Source organism: Empidonax traillii, unplaced genomic scaffold (assembly GCF_003031625.1).
Source record: "Empidonax traillii isolate 1590-97213 ecotype Southwest subspecies unplaced genomic scaffold, ASM303162v1 scaffold591:size1139884, whole genome shotgun sequence".
Classification (NCBI taxonomy): domain Eukaryota; kingdom Metazoa; phylum Chordata; class Aves; order Passeriformes; family Tyrannidae; genus Empidonax; species Empidonax traillii.
In genome coordinates this window covers 99,909-124,641 of record NW_020955784.1, presented here as the reverse complement: position 1 = coordinate 124,641, position 24,733 = coordinate 99,909, and the positions used below count along the sequence as shown (strand labels likewise).

The following is a 24,733-nucleotide window of genomic DNA, read 5'->3' as shown; positions in this document are numbered from 1 at the left end:
GAAAGCATTGCTGCTTTGAAACCATTCTGTTTTAAAGAGATAGTGTTCTTGGTAGGTTTTTCATTGGGAAAAAGTCTGCAGGTGGAGAACAGCAATTCAGGTCAGCATGAGGAAGGGAGAGGCAGCGGGACCAGGACAGGCAGAGGCCTCATGCTGAGGGCATGGGTAGAGATGGCTCCATTCCACCTCATTCTGACCAGGGGGGATTAAACGTCAGCATCTCGTGTGCATTGTGCATAGCAGTGCTGCACAATAGCCCGTGCTTTCTTCCTCTGACTGCTGCAGTAACACCTTTTCTGCCTCTTTCTTTGTCCCAGTGAGGCTCCGGTGGTGGTGCCACTGCTTCGCAGGACAAGGAGGTGAAACGAGCCTCTGATTCTTCAAAGTGTGTTTTCTATTTACTTTTATTAGTATCTTTGGTGTCTGTGTTGCCCCTCTCTTCTGTTTAAATTAGTCTGAATGTTCTGATACAACTTGTTGTGAGTGCTGGCATATGACCTGTATTTGCTGTGTGTTAAGAATAATGAACCATAAAGGTGGCAAATCAAGACAGTTCCCCAACTTGCTTAATTATTTCCCAACCTACATTTTAAGGCTTCATTTCTTACGTTCAGGATCCGCATACGAGTCCTTTAAAATTAAGTCAAGGCTGTGAATGCTAGCAATACTTGAATTGTTCATTTATAGTTTGGTAAACTTGGTTTCAGTACTTTGGAACGACCTTAGTGAGAGGAGTGAAATATCGCGCTGTTGCTGGGTATGGGCACCACAGTTGTGGTTCAGAAGGATTACACAATTGTCCCAGGTCTTCCCCTGAAATCCTCTTGTTCCATGTGGTTGATTTGCTTTTCCTGAGAAGTCAATGCGTTGCCAGCAGGACTGGTTAGTCAGACTGGACTGACTGCTCTGTGTTTCATTGCTCATGCAAGGTCTCCAACATTTAATTCTTTTAAATAGCATATACGTAAGTCTAATTGTGTTAGTACTGATTAGAAAATAAGTATCAGGATCATCCCCTGATAACCACAAAGGGATCTGCTTCACTCCTGAGTTTGCTGACTCTGTAGGAGGTAAGGTGTGCACCATCGGGAAGGGTTGGTTTGAGAAAATAAGGGGAAGAGATTTGTTGAAGCTTTTCTTTATAGTTTAAGCTCATCTGTGGTATTCAAAAGGATGACAATTCTGAATGGTAATGAGTATTTAAAATAATAGTAGTAAATTAAGGTAATAAGAATATTTTTTGCCTTAGGAAGAGAATTATTTCTGCTTTCTTTAACAACTGTACAGCTAAAACCATATTGTTTGTAATTAGCAATGTGGCCCTCAGTAAAAGGGCTTGCTGCGCTTCCTTCATCTTTCTCTGGTATTCCTGCACTGGATGCATTTTGGGTTCAGCTATTTTTGTGTGCTTTGAATGCTTCCCCTTACAAAATCCAAGTGTTTGTATGTTTTTGTTTGTTCATTTCAGACCCCAGAGTAAAAGGATGGCTTCTTCTGGAAAATTATACACCTACCTTTATCTTCTCAGCCTTGTACTTACTAATTGTTTGGCTAGGACCGAAGTACATGCGGAACAAGCAGCCGTTCTCATGCAGGGGTATTCTAGTGGTCTACAACCTTGGACTTACACTGCTTTCTCTATATATGTTTTATGAGGTAAGAGAAAAGGAATTGGATCAGGCTTATTTTGCAGTATCTGTTTTAATTACATTGCCTTATGTTGAAAATTATCTCTGAGGACAGTGCTCCTAAAATTGGGGAAGTATTTGCAGAAGTGTTGCGACCGTTTTCAATGTCACTTCTGTGGGGGAAAAAACTGTAGTTGTAATGTTACCTCTAAGGATGGTGTGAAACAAACCTTGCCTTAAACATCCTTGCTGACCTTGGTTAGCAATGTTTCAAATGCACTTTTCTCAGTGGAAATGAAGGCCTGATCTTTCATCGTGAACCTGGCTACACTTTCAGTAACTTCTTTTTGCTTAGAAGTCTTGCTCAGTGTGATTGTGCCGGTAGATTGTGCGAAATACTTTATAGCTAAACTGTGGCTTGATCTAGATGGGGAAATGTGTTTTATTGACTTGTATTTAATCGTGCACACACTACTCACATCTGTTTCTGTAAGCTTGCAGTAGTTTCTTTTGTATGCTTCTTGTTTTGCTGGGAAAAAAAAAAGTTGCTGAAACAGTGTTGTCATGATTCATCTGTTTCTTGGAACTTAAAATCTAAATATACAAATATATTTCTAACTGAATTGAACTCTCTGTGGACATATTTTCTTTCATAAAAATGCAAGGATTTAGGCAGTGTAAAGTTTTCCATGTCCCAGAGAGCCCTTTAGCTGCTTTTACTCAGAACTCTATGTTCTTATGCAAGTGAAAATGAAGAACTGTGGTAGTCTAAATAACAACGCAGTTAGAAAATGACTTTGTCACTTTAACGTACAGGATACTCTGGCTTGCTTTTAACCAATGTATTTCTCCTTTCTGTAAGGAGATATTTCATTGTCAACATCCTCTTTTCAATTCTTTCAATATGCTCTTTTCAAATACAAGCTAGGGCTAAAACTACTAATCATTTTTTTTTTTTTGGCCTGTATATACGAGATGTAGTTGTCCTTTAAGTTTGTAGTTAATTAATTCTACAGTGTTTTACAAGGCGAGTGTTTTGAGATGAAGTGATATAAATGTAATGTTTCTCCTGTGGAGTGAATCGTCTAGTCAAAAATTACTGAGTTGGGTTATTGAGAACTTAGATACTTAATTGTTCAGTTGGGAGCAGTTTTGGATTCAGTAGGTGCTTGGAACATCTTGTGTTCTTGATGTGCTTACATTTCTAACCTCCCTGACAGGATGTTATAATCCAGAAAAAATTGTGTGTTGATCTATTTAACTTGTATATTTTTAGTGTTGATGTGGACTTCAATGTACATTTGCATTATTTTATGCAGATATTATTTACAATTATATAATGATCTATTGTTTTAACCTCTTGTTTATTTACGTTATTGAAAGTCTACAAGTGTAGACTTTCCCTCTAATGGGCAGATGGAGCTCGTTAGCCCATAAGGCAATCCATCTACGTCCTGAGGACCTCACTGCCACTGTCCAAGCGTGCTTGGCCCCGGCAGATGAACCTCAGGATTAAAGGGTGGGCTCAGTTCCGCGCACACTGTGTCTCACCTAAAAAAAAAAAAAAAAAATCCAATGCGCAGGCTGGAAGGTGGAAAGACCTTCCCCGGTTCTTCGTTCGCGAAGAGACTGGCCATTAGACTTTCCCTCAGTTGTACCAAGTGTGGATAAAACTCTCAGGATAGCCAGTCTTTTTTCCTTGAGTATTAGGAATAATACTTATAGTTCCCAAATTACTGTAACATTCTGCCAAGTTACAAAACCTGCTGATAAATTTAAACAAGAGAAAATAGCTGAACTGTTGGTCTTATAAAAGCCTTTTTCTTGCTAACAATGAACTTGGTTACCAAGAAAGGACTGTTTATTATTATATGCCAAAGTCCTCATACTTGTAACCAGATGAATAGCTTTTATAATGTGAAGCAATGAGGCAGCTAAAATACAGTGAATATTAAGGATCCTCCTTCCTATATAATGAAACGCTTTACATCAAAGCGAGTGTTGCTCTGAATTTAACATTATCCATATGGAAGTGTTCATTAGTATTGTTCTCCTTATAAATGGGCATACACGAAGCTAGAGCATTATGAAGACTATTAAGCTCATGACAGTTGCAGTGAAATGGGGTTGGCAGCACTTGCTTCCCATGTGAGGGCAAGCAGTGCTCTGCCACAAGGTACTGATCCCCTAAAAATGCTGCAAAGCAGTGTCCTGTTCTGACATAACACCACACTGCTTGATGTTTGCAGGGAGAGAGCCAAAGGCTGTAGGGAAAAAATCGTGTTGTTGCACCTCGAGGTACGTTCTCAAGCTGAAGTGCCTACGCATTTACCTGTGTTGGTGCACGGCATATGATACCGTTGCTTGGATCTCTTCCATCTTGGAAATTTGGCTTTAAAGGATTAGCCATGTATCAGTAGCACTGTACAGTACACTTACTCGCTTTTAAGATAAAATGGTGATGAGCAGCATTCAAAACATGTATATAACTCCCTGTTCTTGTTCTTCTTGTCATTTTGAGTTTCAGTTGTTATAAGTTTTTTTCAGTCCTACTGTGAGGAAGGTCATAAATGTCATCATTTATAAACTTTTTTACTACTCTGTCTGAAAAGAAGTTGCTTTAATAGCTTGTATACAATACACCTGAAACCCTGCTTTGGAGTTTTTCCTGAGTTACAGCTGCGGTGATTCAGGTCATGAATCATAGCATCACAGCTTAATTTACATATTATATGACCAAAACAAGATGCTAAAGTGGGGCATCCTCCCATCTAGGATGAAAAGGATAAGCTGCTTGGTTTTCTGACCTTTACCTCTGAGTGTTGGTAAACAATAACATGGGGAAATTTTGCATTGTAGGATTTGTGTAATTCTAGGTATTGTGTTGTTGTACTATTTGGCCTACTGATGTAAAATAATTCAACCTTGTTCTCAAATCATTAGGAACCTTAGACCTCTTATTTGGAATTCCTAGTAGTTTCTGTGTGTACTTGCTATAACTTATTTGGATATTTAGTGAGCAGGTTTTGATACTAGCAGAACTGAGTAGTGGACTGCACTTGTCCCAGACAGTATAAAAGGCAAGGCAGATCTGGAGCAGGGAGAGTTTCCTGCAGGCTGGCTTGTCACTCCTGTACTACTGGTCAGTGATGAGGGCTCACTTTCTTAACGGATCTCTTTGCTGTCTTTTTTAATTCATCTGAAAAATTAATTCCCTCTGAATCAATCTGTGAAATGTCTTGGATTTTCCTGATGAGGGAGGTTTGCATATCCTGTATGAAAAGCATCATAGGATCTGCACCCTGTTTTAGGAAGGAGGGGGCTCTGTGAAGAAGTGCTGTGGCATGTGAGCCACAGGTGGCAGCTGGGCTGCTCTTTCCTCTCCCCTTTCTTTCTCTACCATCCTGAAGCCCTTATCTCTGTCCTGGAGTGACTGCGTTCACGTAAAGATAAAATTCCATATCTCTGTAGGCATTTGCTTTCTTTGATCAGAGATGTGAACTTTGTTTCTCCTCACTGTAATACAGGCTGTATTTTGAAGCTTGTAAACCCATCACGCCTTGACAGCATGATGCAGTGCTGAGCACCTTATCTCCCCCACTCCAGTCAGTGTCAGACTTCAGTTTTATCACAAGAAAAAACAAAATCCTCCCCAATAGCACCTCTCATACAGCCCAGTTAGACCGGTGTTACTGTGCTGGTGTTGGTGTGTTGGTTTATTTTGATAGCAGAGTTGATAGAAATAGCATGTGCCCATAGTGTTTTAAAGAATTCAGCACTGGAATTACAAAATGAAAGCCATATGAAAAAAAGATTTCAGTGCAGGGGAAGAAAATGTGAGTTACTTGAGCACAAAAGTGACCTCAAGCTGCAGGGTTTTCCCCTGAGCTGAGGGACTTAACATTGAGTGCCATATTAATTGGCTTATTAAGGAGCTGTCTCTTTTTATTCTATTTAGAAACCATGCACTCTGGTGAAAATAGTTATAGTTGGCCTTTTCTGGACAAGTTAATTTCTTGAGAGAAGATATGCCTGTGGTTGTGCATCAGTGGTGCCATTAGCAAGCCAGGACTCCTGCCAACCTGGAGATGAAGGACTTCCTTGGGACAGCAGGCAGGGAAAGGTTGTCTCAAGGCTGGGTTGGCTGAGGAGCCACCAGCCTGTTGCTGGAAAAGTTTCAGACTTGCTGGACAAGTTTCAGACCTGCTGTACAGTGGCTGTAAGAAGGGCTTGGAAATTACAGCCATCGAGGAAGCAGACCACAATAAGCATGAGCAAGGACTTGAATGCACTAGCTGGCAATTTCTGACCCCTGTTATTGCTTCTGTGGTGGCAGGTAAGCAGCTCCCTGGGGCTGTGCATAATGGAGCCATCTGGGGGCCATTCGTGATCAGGTCTCAGAGTGACCCATTGGTTTTGTTTTCTGAACCTTCCAGCATGTGCTGCAAGTACTGTGGGTGCAAGAAATAGTGGTGCCAGGCAAAGGAGCAGCTGGGTAACCGGGGGAAAAGATTATTTACATGTTGCATGTGGCACTGACCAAGGTTTATGGGCAGCACCAGCAGATCATGGGCAGCTTTAGCAGCTTTTTACCAAATTAGTTCCTTCTGCAAATATTGTGATTATCCTTCTATTTGTAACACTTCCTTGAACTATGAGAACTGTTTGAAAACATCTGTAAGCTCTTAACAACACAATCACAGCACAATGTGGTCTTCTGTCTGAGGGACGGGTGGGCACTCGCAAGGCCACAGTCGTTCCCTCAGTGCCCTGAGAGTGGCTTGGTGCAAAGCTTGTTCCAGGACATAGCTGGTCCTTTAGCAAGGTACCACTTTTAAACTGGTGTCCTTTGCACAGCCATGCCTGCCTTATGGCTGGAAGAGGAGTCCTTCCATGGCTGCCTCCCTTTGCTGCTTGGGTACAGAAACTGCCTGGGTTGTTGATGTGCATGGCTGCCCTGCTCTGGCTGTGGCTGGGTGCTATTGATTTATCTCTAATACTGGAGATAATTCCAAGTCTATATGTTATGATATAATTAGATGTAATTTTTCTCCCCCTAAATAGCAGTAATAATTTTGTCTCAGAAGGTCAGAAGTAATGACCTAGGGTAACTGGGTATTTTAAAAGCTAATTTAGGGGGAAAATGAGGCATGAAAGAAGTAACATTAGGGAAAGGTAGATCATTTAAGTGATAATCTTTATTGTACCTTTTAAAATTAGCTTCCTGTTCACAGTTCTGAGCAGCATTTAGTCATAGTAGTTTCTGTAGTCTTTTAATCAAGTGATCATTTAAAATGACTTATGGTACAAGGTGTTTCCACAGTAGCTTTGCAAAGGTGTTTTTTATCCTGCAGGAGAATAGAAAAGGCCAAAAACAGACAGCTTGCTTGTGCAGGATATCTGCCCAACCTATCTGTCCCTGCCTTTCAGATGTTCTTTTTGGGATACCTAGCAATTCTTTTTTTTCCACTTAGGAGTCATCTAAAGTTGTTACTCCTCTCTTCATTCTATTCAAAAGAGGAAAAAGATCTTTATAAACAAGGTCCACTGATCCCTTCTGCTGAGATATTAAAGGGAGCTTGCTTGTTTCCTTCCACCTGCTCTCTCGTCTCATTCCACCCTCAACCTGTCGCTCCATCTCCCACCCATGAAAGGATGAGATGTGAACAAGCTTGCATCTTGCTTCTCTGGAGACTTCAGCCAGCCCCACTGCAGCAGGCACCTCGTCATCCTCTCGTGACTAATAGCTGGTCGTTACTCTTATTTAAAATAATTCCGTTTTGTTTGAGGTGTTATTTGTTATGCCAGGAAGTCAGGCATATCCTGCCGAGGAAGTCACTTATTCTGGGAAGGAGAAGTCACTTATACTGGGAAGGATGTAAAATGTGCTTGGCGTGAATGAATTGCTCAAAAAGATCTTGAAGAATCGCAATGCAGTGAAACATCCGTTGTTGGCTGTTAAAGACAGCAAAGCTGAAGATTTGCTGTTACATGGTTTAAAAAATTATAGTCACATCTCTGTGTATAAAATTTCTTAAAAATATGTCTTTTTATTTCCAAAAATAATCAGAAGAAACATATATGTACTTCAGTTTGATTGATCACTTTCTCCAACAATGAGATCATCAGCCCAGAAGGAGAATTCTTGAGAATCTGTGTGGGATAAGTGGGCATAAGATGCTACCTCCTATTTTTATTCTGGTGAACATCAATAGGAAGAATTTGTTAATTCACCCCCCACTGTGATTGTATCACTGGTTGGAACTTGAATTCAACCTGGTGCCACACTTGTGCCCATGAATCTCTCAACACCAGATATCTGGGTAGAGCTGCAGTGGAGGTTTAAAGGTGCCATGGGTTTCAGCCTTCTCCCTAAATAACTTTTTTTTTTATTATTATTATTTGCTCAGCTGGTGACAGGAGTGTTGGAAGGAGGATACAATTTCTTCTGTCAGGATACACACAGTGGAGGAGAAGCTGATATGAAGGTACCATAATCGAGACTTAGAGCTGGTAACATTTCAAATTGTCTACCTTAGTGTAAGTGAAGAGCATAACAGTATTGATTATGCAGGTTTTGCTTGAACTATATGCTTGTTTTCCTCCTTTTGCAGTACAATGGACAGTGCACTGTCAAACATAATAGTTAATATTACAATAATCATACAATATATTCATGGTTGGTATTTTGGTAAGTAATTATGTGTAAATTTTCAAGCGTTCCCAGGTCAAGACACAAGGACCTGGTCTTCAGACTGTGTCCAGCTGTGTGTTGTGACTCTCCTTCTCTTTCTGAGATGTGATGACTTCTGGTCACGCTTCTGACCTCTCCTTTACAGAGAGCACTGTAGCACCAGCTCTAGTTAAATATTTTCTTGTTTCTCCCAGGACACTCCAGGTGCGCAGCAACAGCCTCATAAAACAGTCTTTGTCATCCTGTTTTCAGCTGTAGCTATGGGTTTGTACCTGGATCTCCTTCAGGGAGACCTGAGTCAGAAGCATTATGGAAGATCCTAGCAGTGTCTTCAATCCAAGTAGTGCAGGACAGAATCTGGATTTTAATTACTTAGGTAGCAGAAGGGTTGAAATCCCCCACAATGTGCAATGCTTCTAAAACTTGTTTCCTCCTTTCTAGATCATACGTGTCCTCTGGTGGTACTATTTCTCCAAACTCATTGAGTTCATGGATACCTTCTTTTTCATTTTGAGGAAAAATAATCATCAGATCACTGTTCTGCATGTCTACCACCATGCAACAATGCTGAACATCTGGTGGTTTGTTATGAACTGGGTGCCTTGTGGTCACTGTAAGTACTGGGTTATGGTGGGGAACATTTGCAACGTGGGCGTCGTTTTGGTTTTCTTTTGGTCAAACCAAACATCTCTGGTCCCTTCAGCTGCAGGATTTGTTCTGTCCCATATTAAGCTGCTTTGCTGAATTGCAACTATTGGAGATAGTTGCAGGCAATAAACTGCCAGCACAGCATCTAGAAAAGGAATGTCTTGTGTAGTTTAAAGAATTTGTGTGGCAGAGGGGCCTTTATGAGCTGCAGTAGCCCAGGTCAGATACCTGTCAACCTTGCTCTCTCTGTTTTTGTGATAGTTGCAGACCCTCTAAAGAAACAATACTCTTTTTGAAGTCAGTACCAGAAGTTTGTTTCAGCAGCAAGATGACTAATAGTGATACTTGTCCTTGTATCTGTCAAGTTCACTTGAGATGTTCCTTTCTTAATTTAATCTCATTATACCACTAGGCATAACAAGTGATTTAAATTAAAATCTTGTTCCCTGAGCACTAATGAACATGACCAAATGCAGTTTAGGTTGAAGATTTTCATGTTTGTCTTGTCTAAATCCTGCTAACCTCTGGCAGTCTGGCTTTGATTCTCTACTTTCATTCTGTTTAGCTGGTATCTAGTTTCCTAACTGCATTAGCATTACCTACCTGTGGTTCAGATTTGCAGTTTAGAGATACTGACTGTTGAACACTCCCTCCAAGAGAAACCTTTTCAAATCCCATGGCTGTGAACTACTGGCAGTGCAGACCAAGAGGCTGCATTCCTCAGGAGTCTGCTCTCTGAGCCAAACGACATAGAAACCCGTATTTGTTTTGTGTTGTCAGCACAACAGTGAGTAATGCTGAACTTATAAAAAGTGTGCGTCTGGAAACATATTCTGCTTCAAGGAAGTCAGTCCCTGTTTATATAGCAGGCAAAAATGCAGACACTTAAGAGTCTATCTTGTGTTTGTGTGGTCTTGAAAATACTTTTGTGCTACTTCTAGTCATCTGTTTTTCTTCCAAGCTTTTTGTTCTGCTTGGTCATCACTGTTCTGAGCAGTTCAGTGTTAAGCTAAAAGTTTTTTTTAATGACTAAAGGTGCTGTAAGCAAGGACCAATAAAATGGCTAACTTGATGTTTCTGAAGATATCTGTTGCTTTTTGCTATAAATGACAAAATAGGCTTCCGTCTGGAAGGAATGAAATAAGCCTAAAAGTAGATGGGTGAAGTTGTCAATTCTTGGGTATGTGAGTGTGCCTCCTTTTTACCAGCTTCCTTAGTTCTCTTGAGAAACCATAATGTAGATGTAAAAAAGAGTGACTTGAGGAAACAAACCAGAAGACTGGTATAAAGTGCACAACTGCAAAGCAGCTCAGCTAATATATTGGGTGAGCAGAATAAAAATCAAAGTGGAAAAAAAAACCCTGAACCTTCTTGCTTTTCTTCTAAGAGAAATCATATTTTAAATAGTAACATTTTGAACTTGTTATTTTTGTAGGTTCCATGAAACAGCATGTTCCTTCCTGATAATGCAGTGTACTTTCTTCTTCCCTTGCCCTTTTTTTAGCTTACTTTGGTGCCACACTGAACAGCTTTATCCATGTCCTCATGTACTCCTACTACGGACTGTCTGCTGTTCCAGCAATGCGTCCTTATCTGTGGTGGAAGAAGTACATCACTCAGGGGCAGCTGGTGAGTGATTTGCTCTTCAGTGCTTCAGCACTTTGTCTTCAGCACTTTTTGTCTTTACTGAGTTAGGAAATTTTGGAAGGGAGTAGAAGAAGGGATAATGAGGGCTCATACCTCCTGCATCCTGTAGTGCTCAAATCACCATAGAAATCCCGTTCCTGCACGTTCATTTGCTCTATTTTCAGGACCGTGGGGAGCTGGGGACTGATAGTGTACATGAATCAGGGCTGAGATTGGTGGGGTCTTCACCTCACCATGTATGGCTAGATGTATTTGGGAGTTATGGTGCTGGGTTTTCTGGGACTCAGTAGCCAGGAAGGAGGGAGAAGTTTTTCTTCCAAGGCCCCTTGAGCTAATGTGCTCTCCCCTGTGCTTGGTTGGTCAGGCTGATGACAGACCAGAAACTGAGTGCAATGCAGTCCACTACTAACAAGGCCCATTCTAGTCCTGTGGGACAATGCCTTTCCTGTCTCACTTTTGCATGCAGTTGCAAATGGTTTATTAAAAACTATTCAATATTTCTGCTCTCTTTCTGCACTTTAAATGGGCAGATTTTTTTCTCTTGTAGTTCTGTGTTGGACTCCTTGTATCCATTTGCATTGTTTCCCCTGTGTACAGTGATGAAGCCTGAATGCTGTGTACTGGAGCTGAAAAGAGCAGTGAAATTAAGCACTATGGCACATGTTGTAGTGATACTGCACGAGAACCAGGTTTTCATGTGTACAATGTGTCAGAATACCACAGGGAAATGTGCAGTGGTGCTGTGTTTTCTCCATTTTGTAGGGGAGGAAACTGAAGCTGAGAGATAGACTTTTCTGTTATCTTCCTCCCACCCATCCTCTCTTAGCACCCTCTCAGAGTTGTGAATAGTTTTAATAACATTCCTGGTGATGATTAATAACATTTGCTGCCAGCAATTCAAGTGTTGATTCTTAACATCTTTATTCTCTCCTTCCTGAAGGATGGCCAAGTGTTGTAGCTGTGGGCTCATTTTTTCCTGGGACAGATGGGGCAGTTGCCTTGGTTTGGGGTTTGTTTTTGTTTTTCCTTCCAGATTTAGGCTCTATTCTTCATCCTGGTTGTTCAAGTGCTACAGAGTGCAGTGTCTCAGTGCTTCAGTTGCTCCCCTGGCTATTGTCAAAGCTGCTCTCACTTCCTTGCCTGCTCTTCATGCATAGCTGTTAGAGCTGCAAAATAGCAGAGCAGAACAAACAGTATTTCCCTTTTTAAATAAACATTCCCTAATCTGGTAGCCTTCATGTAAGGATGAATTTTGCTTAAGGCCCTCTGCAGCACTTAAGCCCAAACTCTGTTTTTCCAAAAGAGATAATTGTAGATAATTGGATCCCAATCCTCCTTCCTGACTCCCCAGCTTCCCTGCAGTCTTTTACCACAAAATTTCTTCCACTGGAGCCATATGCCAGACAATTCCTGTCTGTGGGAAAGATTTGCATTGTCTGTGTGTAGACCAAGTGACCCCAGATCTTTTGCAACTGAAGCAGTGAGATGCAGATCTACTTTGTTAGAATAGTAGAGTCAAACCCCATTGAGCTGTCACTAGGAAGGCAGTGGTCTTGTTCCTTATGATATCTATAAGTCAGTTTTACATTACTTACTTTACTGTTCTAAAATGGAACAATATAAATAAAATAAACAGGCTTGAAAAACAGAATACTACAACCAGAATGTCTGCTAACTCAGGTTTACAGAGAAGATGAACTTGTTAAATGCAGTATTACATATTTTTTACTTGATTTAGAAATACCTGTTGAGATCTTGGTCACTATAATGTTTTTTTTTCCCTCCTTCCATTAATGTGGTCCATCTCTCTTTTTTTTTTTTTCTCTCCCCAGATTCAGTTCGTCCTGACAATCTTCCAGACCAGCTGTGGTGTTGTTTGGCCATGTGCATTTCCTCAGGGGTGGCTGTATTTTCAGATTTCTTATATGATTTCTTTGATTATCCTCTTCACAAATTTCTATATTCAGGTAAAAATAATATTTGTCAACTCTTTCTGGCATTCTGCTGGCAGTATCTCTCTGGAAAGCTGTTTACAGAAAGATATGCTTGAAATGTCCTTTTGCTATCTTCACTAACATGCACATGGTTCTTAAAGTATTCCACTTGCTGATCTGCTCTTCACTTTCAGATCTTCTGATGTTTTGTATCTGCAATTCGGAATTATTAGTAATTTCAGCAAGCAGAGTGGCACACAAAAGTGGCTTACTAATGCAATTTTAACTGCAGATAGGGAGAGGAAGAGCTTTATGAAAGAAGCAGCTTTCCACTCTGAAATAAACCCATAGCATGTGAACCTGTGAAGCACCTGAAGGAATTGTTCATGACTGCTTTTACAAGGGGAAATTCTTGGTTTATGTCCAGGGAAACTTCCTAAACTCCCAACATAAGGAAATCTGGTTCTGCTTCACCTTTACAGGCATTTGTTTATATTTTGGAATTTTCATATGGAAAATTAGTGTTTTGAGTTGTGTTTCTACAAAGCTGATTTCATGTCTGAACAGATCCAGACTTGGTATGTGTTGTTCTGAGCAGTTCATAATTGGGCTCTGTACAAAGATGCACCCATCTTCAGAAAATCAAACCAGCACAGCCTGCCATCTCCAAACAAGCTAACTCTGTTGCATGTTTTAAATGTCTTTTGAGAGATTTGAGCATTGTGGTTCTGGTAAGAATGATTCATGGAGGGAAACACTGCAGGCTTTCCCATCTGATCTTTTGCTAATACTTAAAATCAGTCCCATGATTCCTATCACTTGCTGCATATGAACATGCTAATTAAACATTATAGTATATTCCAAATATTACTCAACTTTCTTCCTAAATTTTACTCATATTGTAACTTTTAACCATTTAACTTCCTTTCACACACAGAAATTCTGGGAAATGTGCTCTTGTCAGGCAACTGAGCCCCTCTGAAAAAACTAATCAATGTATATATTTTCTCTATTTTGTTTGGACAAAGTCCCCCATATCCTGTTAGTTTTTTGATTCTCATGTTGGCCAGTGGAAAGTCCTTTCCCATTTCATCTGTGAACTTCCCTCATTGTTCTTGTTTACCTACTTCTTGCTCTGGCTGTGTTCAACGTACTGTCACCTGCAGTGCCTCAAACCTCCTTCCTCACTACTTGTTTTGAGTATATTCTTGTGCCGCAGTCTGCTCATAAATTCGCTTCCCTTGTTCCTAATTTACAATTAACATAACACTAGCATCATACTGCCAAGCCTTTTTCTTTTCAAGTGAACTAATTCTTTTGCTGTGATGAATGAAGGCATAGTATAGTTTCATACACAAGAAGTGGTAGAGCTTGTTAGACTCTACCACCGGCACAAGGTCTTAAAAAGTGATGAATGCGAGTTTACTTTTGTGTTTCTAGAGTTACTCTGAAGAAGTGGTTATTTATATCTAATTAAGCAAAACCATGTGTCTTTCCCTATATTCTAGACTTACAACAAGAAGGCATCCTCGAGGAGGAAAGAGTATCAGAACGGCTCTACTGCCACTGCAAACGGGTACACAAACAGCTTTTCTTCCCTTGAGAACAATGTGAAACAAAGGAAACAAAGGAAGGATTGAAGACCAAACTGAAAAACCATTTTGATAACCCCAACAACAAAATCATCTGATTGTAAGCACAATGAGAGTTGTGCACTAATACTCTAATGGCTACTGTAACTATTCCTGCCTAGAATAGTGTGATTTATGTAGGACTTAACCAGTGCAAACACCCTAGAAACTGTATACAGAACATAAAAGTAGGTTAAAGTTTAAAAATAATTCTGGGCTGTCACTGACCCTGCTATAGACTGTGGAAGGGAGTATTACCATATTATCCAACACTGCTGTTGCCTTACTAGTCAATATGATAGGTGCTGAATTATGAGTCACAATTTGAAAACACTGTAATCTAAACCTCCATTTTTTTTTACAATAGATCATGCATGTGATTGTAGAGGTAATTTGTATGATGCTGGTTTCAGTAGATAAACACACATGCCTTAAATTAAAAAGCAGGGCCCAAAGCTTATTACTGGTTTAAAAATTAGGGTTTCAACTTTTCAGTTGACTGACTTTTTATTAAAAAGTCATTTAGAAGAATCCATTGATCATTTTACTGTTCTGTATGTGATACACAATGTTACGTATCTCTTACTCGATACAGTGAAATTGGAAATGGCACATTTAGTTTTGTATATTTGGCTTTGACTAAACAGTCACAAACCAGATGGAAAAGTTATTTTACCTTTTTAATAGATCTTATTTTTTTATTTGAAGTATGTCACTGATGTAAAAGTAATTGGCGCTTACACAGTCCAGTAAGATTTAAATATTGTCTCTAAGGTTTAGAGCATATACAGGGTGGACCCATCTATTCTTTTCACTTTTTTTTTCTTTTTTCCCCCTCCTTTCTTATTTCTGAGAATTCTTAAATGCTAAATGAAGAGTGATTTTTAATATGAAACTGGCAGAGTTTCAAGTGTTATTACCATAGCCATATCCACGTTTTAGCAGCTACTGTTGAAGTCTGTGACATATCCAAAGGCGTATTTAAAAGAGGAGACAGAAAGATGCTTTTCCGATGGAATTGTCTGTATTTAAGTTGGTATCTGAACTGTTCTTCATGTAGCATATGTTCACTTTTAAAATGTGCCTAACACAAAGGTGTTATTTTTCCCAAACAAGCGAGTTTAAACAGTTTAAGTCATACCTAATGTTTTTTAAATGTTACTGAAATGTGCTGGAAATGTCTGTTTCTGTAATGTGAGTTGTGTATATCACTGGTAATGTTTTGGCTTGTTATCTGAGGATTTGGTTTGAGTGCTGGTTAAAGTTACTCCTTCTTGTAAAATCTTGCCTTGCACATATGAGGAGTCAGTTGCAAAGCCAGTATCTGTTGCTGGCATTCTGGTATCTGCCATGGTGGAGTTTGGCTTACGAGTATTTTATTCATTAAGCTCTGAAAAACTGAATTGTGCAAGACATTCTGCTGGTCATTGCTCAAGTTTAACTATTTGTTTTTTTGATATTTATATAAATGCCAGTTTTAACATGTTTAATTGTTTTTAAATCTTTTTTAAAATTTTTGCACATCTCTTAAGGAATTAATAAGTTCTATTAGCCTTGTGGGTTTTCATTCCTTGTTTTGAAGGAGACAGTGTCTTTTATGTTTACATTATCAAAGCTTGTGCGTGTGTCTTCATTTCTAGGTACTGGTTTGCAGAGTCTTTACATAGCTCAGTACAGCAGCTATAATGTTCAAAATAGGCTGTCTAAATGTGCTAGAAATAAACCCTTGGCTCGTCTGAATATACTTCATTGTTAATGTTTGACATGGTTTAATCATTAAAACACTTTTGATGATCTCTGCCTGAATTCTGTGGGTTTGTACAGATTTAATGCATTGCCCCATCCTGTGTCACCAGGATGAAGAACAGCTGCAGATATTCAGAGATGTTTAGAGTACCACAAATTTGGTAACAAATTCTATACAGAAACCCTTGGCTGTTACTGAACACTATTCCCTTGCCTGGCTGCAGAAATACTGGTCCGTGTGATGAATTAAACCTCCCCCTGGGATTACTGACTCATTGAATGCAGAGCAGCCCAAATAGTTCCAAGATGATGAGTGCCAGGTGCAAAGCTTGATGTGTCTGAGAGGGACTTTCTGCCTCAGCTGTCCTGTCTATAAAATGGGAATAATACCTCTCTCCAGAATGGAGATTTCCCTATCCCTCTTCAGAATGCAATTTCCCTATAGCTCCCCTTGGCCTTAAGTGATTGTTTTGGAGCCCTCTCCAACTTGAGTGTTTAATCAGGACACTGCAACAATCTCAGATAGGCTGGTGATGGACTTGGTAAAACAGAACTACTCATGTAGCTGTCTGCTTCTCACTTGCAGGCTCTTAAAACAAGAATTGTAGACCAGGGAAAAGAGTTTTACACTTCATGTGAAGGGCTCAGAGCTTTCATGCTAGGCTGGTCTCCTCTGGGAGGGTGCTCTGAATGCCTGAGATGGTTGCTAAGACAGTTTCCTCTTCTTCACATGCCAATGCATCTTTGAAATTGAGTGTTTTTTCTAAGCAAGGTTCAGTAAGGTGCCATTCTTTAGATGATAAGCCAAATCTAGAGGAAATACCTGGAAGGCAGAAGCCACAGCACCAAGCTGGCCTTCCCCAATGTGCCAGAGGAGATGGGGCTGCTGCCTCCAAACCTCGCCTTCAAGGTCAGTGCTAAAACATGATGGCTTTATCATTGTTTTGCACCATATAGACCCACTGACTTTGGCTAAAATTGGCAGGAGATGTGATCTTGGGAACTTGTGTAGCATCAGTAGTGTTCACACCTGCACGGGAAAGAATGTGGCTCCTGCCTGCTCTTCTACACTCTTAGATCAGACATCACCTTACCATAACTGATGGATCGAGGCTGGAGCCTTGGGTCACCTGGCTGAGCTTCTAGTGCATTACCTGACCTGGAGTTGGTAACAGCCTGATCACCTGCAGTTTTCCTAACAGATACAGCTGTGATTGGTGCTTGGGATTATGAAAGAGTCCTCAGAAAGGACTTTCTATGTTGTAAAGGCTGGAGAGATGAAAAAAGACCAACTGATGACAAAGGGGTTGAAAAGCCTTCAGGTAAAGTTAGCTGAGGAGAAGAGGTGGTTCAGTAGCTATTTGCAGGGTGAATGACCAAGCTTCAAACTGTTAAGATCCTCTGCAGCTCATGAGTTGAGCAAATCCCTCCCTGTACTCAGGCCCTGAGTGTCCCTGGTGGTGCAGTGGCTAAACCACAGCGTTGTCAACGCTGAGATCCGGGTTCGATTCCCGGTTAGGACACTCCCCGGGCAGATGGAGCTCGCTAGCCCTGTAAGGCAATCCATCTACGTCCTGAGGACCTCGCTGCCACCGTCCAATCGCGCTTGGCCCCGGCAGATGAACCTCAGGATTAAAGGGTGGGCTCAGTTCCGCGCACACTGTGTCTCACCTAAAAAATCCAATGCGCAGGCTGGAAGGTGGAAAGACCTTCCCCGGTTCTTCGTTCGCGAAGAGACTGGCCATTACATTACACTCAGGCCCTATAGCCTGAGTGATGGAGAGAGAAATGTTAAGCTTTTATTAAGTCTATTTATCCCATTCACAGCCTAAATGCCCAGAACACAGCTTTTCCTAGGGTGGTCCTGGTGTGAAGACCCCAAGTGCTGTGTCACAGATGTGCAAGCCACCCCCGGGGCTGGGATCACTCGGGCACTGGGATTCCTGACTTGGCAGAAGAAAAAAAGCAGAGAAAACTCTGGGAGTCGTTGCGGTTGATTGTGTATTTTACTTGATGCAAGGCAGGTGCTAAGTAAGTGTTGTAGCTTCTGGTAGGACTTTACCACCAAAACTGGGGCAAAGAAACCCCCAAAGCCCCAAACCTAATGGAGAGCTGTTCTGGGGGCTGCTTCTGCCTTTGATATTTGGTTAGCTGTATTGAGGTGTAAGTTGATAAAATGTGTGTCTCTTGCATGAGACTGGAATGTATATTGTTAAAAGGTATGCATTATTAAAAAAAAGGGATGTAAAAGTAAGCTGGATGCTGAAAAGAAGTATAAATAAAATTGGAGGTTAAATTACTTTGAATGTGGGTTCTGCTGGGAATCCCTTCAAGGCAGTGCAGGAGATGATAAAATATAGATAGAGATCTTGTTAGAGAAATGTGGCTTAGAGTTACACTGATACAGAAGTTTAACTTATATTGTCACTGTCATCCTCTTGCCAAGAATTACTGAACCAAGGAAGGTGATTAGTTGTATTCATCAGGATGTTTCAAGAACTGACTTATAAAAGCAAACTTGAATTCAATTTTCGACTTTTAATCCATTTAATTTAAATAAAAAGATATACCAAAAGGGGTCCATAAGTTTCTCAGTTTCAGTACAGCACATGAGCAGAGGACACTGAGTGTGGGTGACCAGCAACAGAATCCATGGACAAGCAAGGTCAAACTGCTGAGCAGTTGGTTTGTCTCAATGCTTTCAGCCTGAACAGAACCCATTATAAATGCTGTCTTTAAGACAGAACCTGGTATGAAAAGTAGAACTATTTGCAATATTTGGAGATGACAACATCAGGAAGCACTGTCAATGCCAAGGAAGATTACAAACCCTACAGCAACAACCACCACATGACCTTGATGGCTGGAGTAAGAGATGGGATTACTGTAAATCCCCTTTAGGCACAAGTAACAGAAATTGAACTGTTTTCACCAGTTTTAGTTGGACATGACTGAAGAGGAGAGAAAAAAAGATATTTGAGAATCATCTATTCAACAACTTATAGCTGCCACTATGAAAAAAAAAAAGTGGGGGGGGAGGAAGTCTTATTTGTTAATTAGTCCATTTGTAGTAGAAGGAGGAATGTGCTAGAGTGGGAGAATGAGGATGAGGCTCTGGTGGGACTTCCTTTTGAGGAATACACCTGCTCTCAAAAAATCTGCTTCTAAGAGATGTGCTGTACAGGAGAGTTACGGGGGCAGTCAGAGAAATGGAGAAGTCCTCCAAAATGGGTATTTAGCAAGACCAGGAAGGAATGAGAAGGAATGTAGTCACACCCAGCAGAGACATCGTGATAGCAGACAGCATGAAGGAAAATGAGCTATTTTAAGTGTAAAAAATGGGTAAAAGCTACCCAAGAGTCAGCCTAGGCCAGAAGTAGGGAGAGGGCCTTTGTTGGCGTAGTGTGGCTCTGGAGCATTTTGCTGTGCACAGGGTGAAGGTCGGGGGGATGGCTTGGAGACAGGGCACTTGGCCACTTCTAAAGCTTGTAGGACCACAGGGTGTTCTGACAAAAAGCAGCTGTTGGTACCTCTTCAAAAGTATTTTTAAGAAAGGGCAAAACACTGCTCAGCAGAGAGAGGAGTGAGGACAGAAGTGTGAGAAACAGCCCTGCAGACACCAAGGTGGGAGAGGAAGGATGGGGAGGAGGTGATCTGGCTGCCAGAGCAGATTCCCCTGCAGTCTGTGGAGGAGACCACATCAAAGCAGATACCCACACTGCAGCCCATGGATGACTGCTTGGTGGAGCAAGTGGACGTGCTCTGAAGGAACTGCAGCTTATGGAGATCCCACCAGAGCAAGTTTATCCCAAGGGACTTCAGCCCATGGGAAGGACCCATGCTCGAGCATGAGTAGGAAGCAGCAGAGAGGAGCTGCCATGGACTGACCACAGCCACCCCCACACTACTTGGAGCAGGGGGGAGGTAGAGGGATCAGGAATGCAGCAGTAAAACAGCCTTGGAGAAGGGGTTAGGGAGATGTTATGGGTTTTGTCTTTGTATCTCACTATTCGATTCTATTTTAAGTGGATAAATTAAAGTATTTTTCCCAGAACCTCTTCTGGCCATGATGATTATTGCTGAGTGACCTTCCTGTCTTTATCTCAAACCTCAAGCTTTTCATCTTATTTCCGCTTCCAATCCTGTTGAGGGGGAGAGAGAGCAGCAGCTGAGTGGCCATCTGGCAGGTGGCCAAGGTCACCCCACGCCACCTGGGCACTTTGTCTGCTTACAAATCCAACAGTTTAGGGCAGAAGGCAGCTTCCTTGATTATAAGGAAGATCTACGAAAGGCCATGAGATACCACGGCACCAGAAAGCCTGAAGTCCTGATACAGCTGGAGCTCTTGTAGTCTGGGAAAATATGCCCCCTGGAGTGAAGCAATCGCTTTTAAAAAAGAATTTATCTTGATTTTTCCAAGTCTAATACATATTAAAGCAACATTTCCAGGAATCTAGCCTTAATTCTTGGAAAGTTTTTAAAGGCAGTAGAGGAACCTCCTGTTTGTTACAGGAAGGTAAAGCAGTGGCACAGTGTGTGAAGGAAGCCCATGTTCAGCAGAAAGGTGCTGAATTCCCTCATGAGAGGAATTGCCTCACACCCTTCAGAGGCAGCTGGAGCCCCAGCTTTTCAAACAGGGATGGTCCAGCCATGCAACAGCGAGAAATGGAAAATTGTACTGTTTGCATTTCATTTGGAGACAGGTGAAGCTTCAAGGGAACTGAATCTGTTGACATAAACATGCCATCCCATATGAGTTGTCTACACCTGAGCATTTGCTGCTCCTGAGCTGGTGTAATGGGGAGTGCACAACCCCTGTGGCACAACTGCACTTTTACTGCCTCAGGTCTAAGTCAATATTCACAGTGTTTCCACTACAATTAGCCAGCTCCAGAGATAATGCTATGTGGTGATAAACTACCTGGTAAAAGTATTTAAAGTGAAGCCAAATGAAATTTCTTCCACCCTCAATAATCCACTTCCAATACTCAAGCAAGGTGTTGTGGTATTCGTGTAATTGATTAGACTCACAGTGTCTCCGTCCCGTTTAGCAAGCGGGAAACGTGTCTTCATCAACTCTTCTGGCTGCCATTGGAAGCCAAATGTTTACTAAATGCCACTAATTCAATTTTACCAGCTGTTGTAGGAAATCAGAATCTCAGCTCACTAAGCAGAAATACGAGTTTTTGAAAATAAAATTTAAAATACAAAAGAGAAATCGGCAGCCTGTGCAGTTACCTAATTGCCTTGCTTCCTTTAAAATCAATAGCATCTCAGTGCCTCAGGGCCTTTCTAGGTCTAACACCTTTCTGTATATTTAGAAGGGATTGTCTCTGAAAGACCTTCTGTTAATTTATCAATTTGCTTTGCTTCCCACAGCACTTGGGGTTGGAAAGGAGTGTGAGAGTGGCTCTTGGTGTGCTGAGCTGGTAGGGACTTGAGACATCAATGCAAATGCACTTTTGCTCAGTGGAATAGTGATGAGTTTGCCAAAAAGACCAGGAAATACCTCCCATGCATACAGATGGCATAACTATTATCAGCTAACTATTATCAGTTGTGTTTCCTTTTAAAATTGTTTGTACGGATTTTTGCAAATCATCATGAAAAAGACCCTTCTGTTCTCAGAAGTTTAAATAAAGAGCTAAAAAGTCATCTTTACATCTGATTCTGGTTTCCATGTGAAGTAGATTGGAAGAATTGCTGGCCGGTGCCGCTGTTATAAAGCTGTACAAGTAGATTTTGAAATGTGTGGGAACTCCTGAAACCAGACCTGGCAATTTGGTGATGGGTGCTTTGCTTAGTTTCTCAGCATTTTTTCAATATGCAGTATTTGCCTTGCAAAACAGGAAAATCGGAATAATTAAAAACTAACTCCCATTTGGTCAGAAAGGAGCAGCATACAAGGTTTCAGAAACCTCCAAAAATATGGGGCCAACTACCTGGCTCCATCTGGCCAATAAAAATGATAGTCAGTGTGAGATTTTACTTTACGAAGTATAAGTAAAAAAGTCCCAAAACCAACAGAACAAATACCTCCCCCTTAATCCTCTCACAATCAAAACCCATCCATCCCACCCTGCCAGAATAATACTGAAACAAAACAAACAAAAAACCCAAACAAAACTATGTTCAGTTTTGCCTTTTGGCCTCAAAATTGGAGAGAGCAGCTCTGAGCAGCATCTGCAGAGGCGACTTACCTCTTGCACAGATGATTTTAAGGAAGTTTAAGAATGGTGTAAGCAAGCACTGGGATTTTAAACCAAATCCTCCAATAGTCAGGTCTGGTTAAACCCCGGACTGCTGTGCCTTTCCGGCTGAGAGGGAGAAGCGCGGGGGGTGGCTGTGAGTCCCGGTAGGTAACGGTGAGCAACCAGGACCAGAAGCCGGGTGGGGGGATAATTGGGGGATGCGCTGTGAGCCGATGCCCTCTCCTGGCGGCACCTGTGAGGTGACAGCTGGGGACAGGCTGCTGCTGCCGGCACTCTGGAACCAGGAGGATTTCATAGAAGACTGGAGCGGACACCGGTGACAAATATAAGAGCAACTAGTACAGGCGAGGATGGTAGATCAGTATTTATATCATGATACAGACTTCACAGTCAGAGACTTTTTACTTGCAATTGCATTATGTTCTTCAAAGATCATGTTTAGCCCCTTCTTAAAAGAGGAAGAAAAAGCAGAAAGGTAAGTGTTAAACAGAGCTCCTGACTTATATTGGACACATCTGCACAGTAGTTTCTAGTAGTAGCACAGATGATCAGAGTATAATTGATTTTGATTAGCAGTAGAATAAACCAGCATGTTGTCTTTTATTTCACGGCTGCAAAGACTCTGTAATCAAGAGCATTTCCTAGTGTGGAAACAGGGGTCATAAAGGAGGAGAAGATTAAGAGCAAGCATATCCTACACAATAGCTTTTATGATGCACCTGACCTTGATTGCACAAATAACCTTGGGAATGCTGACTTTCGGGGAAAAGCAAGAGCTTGCTTTTTTTTTTTTTTTTTTTTAAATTATCAGGATGCAGATCTGTGTACCCTGATACCCAGGACTATTTCAGAGCTTTTTATAGGTAGAGGTGAATTTATGTGTTTAAGTAGGGAAGAAAAAAGGTAAACATTCAAATTTAGCCAAAATCTCAAATCAAATGTATTTTTACATTAAAGCTTAGCCTGTAATGGTTATTAACATAATACATCATCAGCTGTTCAGCACATACAAATGGCTGTCAATTTTTTAATAGCATTCAGTATTTATCATCCTTTATACTAGATAAATTTAGGTGAGCAAACCCGAAAATGTCTGGCATTGGAAGAGGACTATGAAGGGTGGTGCTAGGACAGCAGCTCCTCTATATTCTAGAAGAAAGCATCCTCCTTGCTCTGACACCTCAGAATAACAGGAGGCTAAAAAGGAAAAAATGAGGAAACACAGTTCAGAGGAAAACATTCACATTAAGCAGAACACATACAAACTGCCAGAAGAAAAAGTCAATGAGAGGAGAGACTCCAGCAGGCAAGAAAGAAGGATGCTCTCGTGGCAGTTTTGAGAAGAGGAGCAGGAAGAGAAACTCGAGAATGTGAACTGAATTGCTCTCATTTTCAGCAAGGCAAGGGAGATTCTGCACAGATGAGAACACCCTACCAGATCAGAATTCTGATTGGCTGTAGTTACTGTCTGTCTCAGCAGTAGGTGTTTGATGAACACCCAAACCCATCCCTCCTCTCTGCAGCACAGCCACAGCTCAGGCTTGATGGGTAAGTTTCCTTCAAGCAGCACCAAGAAATGTGTTCTCTGTCTTTACTCCATTCTTTCTTTGCTTTGTATCAAATGGCCACATCCCTCATCTAGGCATGGTTTTGCTTTTCAGGATGGTAGTCTGGGTCAGATGATTACCAGTTCTGCTGCTCTCCTCTTCCTGTCTGTACAGAAACGTGGTGCTGGACTTCCACCACATTCACTGATGTTTGCTAGGAGCTGTTTGCTAGGAGCGCCTTCTGGACTAGGCTACCTGATAATGTTTTGTTTACTGAAAGCTCTTTTGCATTTTATAGCCCTTGTCTGCAGTCTTGATGGCTCTTGTTGAGCAGAATCATTTAAATATCTATAGATAGAGAAACAGGTCGTCATCAGAGTAGCATGAAGAGCACCCCAATACTGCTGTTGAAAAAAAAAGTGTCACATATTAACCCTTGATGCCTTTAGGATGGTGCAGTTTGGCCAGCTGTGGGTTGTGTGGGAACACCTCTCTCCTGGCATCTGACCTCTGTCCTGGGCAATGGGAGCTCAGCACAAGCTGAGACTAATCCTGGGGGAAACTGAAATATGGTGGAGTATGGGGGCAATGGAAGAGGAAGGAAAAGGGTTGCTGGTCTTCCTCCTTCCCTCAGTCCCACCGAGCTTCCTGGGCTCATCCTCAGCACTGTGTTTGGCTGGATCACCCCCCAGGGAAGTGAAGATGGCCAGTACTTGGGGGCAAGTTTTCACTCTCCTCCATGATGCTTCTGCATTAATATGCTGTCCCTTCAGATGCGCTCACTGCAATGGTCTGACAAGTTCCCTGGGAACTTATCCCCTAGGGAATACCATATCTGTTGCCTGAACACCAGGTGTCACTGAGGCTTAAAGACAACATTTTCTTGCTCTTTATTTTAGCTGACATTTTTCAGTTATTTTGTTGAAAATGTGGGGGTTTTCTCTATGGAAAAAATACATCTGCATTTCTGTCAAAGTAATCTGTAGAGAAACACAACACAAAAATACTCCAACAAGCAGTGCTACTACATAAATTTAAAAAAAAAA

The 24,733-nt window shown here is 41.3% G+C and overlaps 1 protein-coding gene across 2 annotated transcripts in view; it reads left to right on the top strand.

The window, feature by feature from the left end:
* The window catches only part of ELOVL5 (ELOVL fatty acid elongase 5), a 39,554-nt gene extending 23,574 nt beyond the window's left edge, over positions 1–15,980 (top strand). For both annotated transcript variants that reach the window (XM_027898331.1, XM_027898329.1), the window contains exons 3-8: positions 1,469–1,656; positions 8,039–8,116; positions 8,764–8,935; positions 10,475–10,599; positions 12,450–12,584; positions 14,060–15,980. In XM_027898331.1, coding sequence (XP_027754132.1) covers positions 1,469–1,656; positions 8,039–8,116; positions 8,764–8,935; positions 10,475–10,599; positions 12,450–12,584; positions 14,060–14,191 — 830 coding nt within the window. In that variant the 3' untranslated portion in view covers positions 14,192–15,980. The remainder of the gene's footprint in view (positions 1–1,468; positions 1,657–8,038; positions 8,117–8,763; positions 8,936–10,474; positions 10,600–12,449; positions 12,585–14,059) is intronic.
* Positions 15,981–24,733: the final 8,753 nt, after the last annotated feature.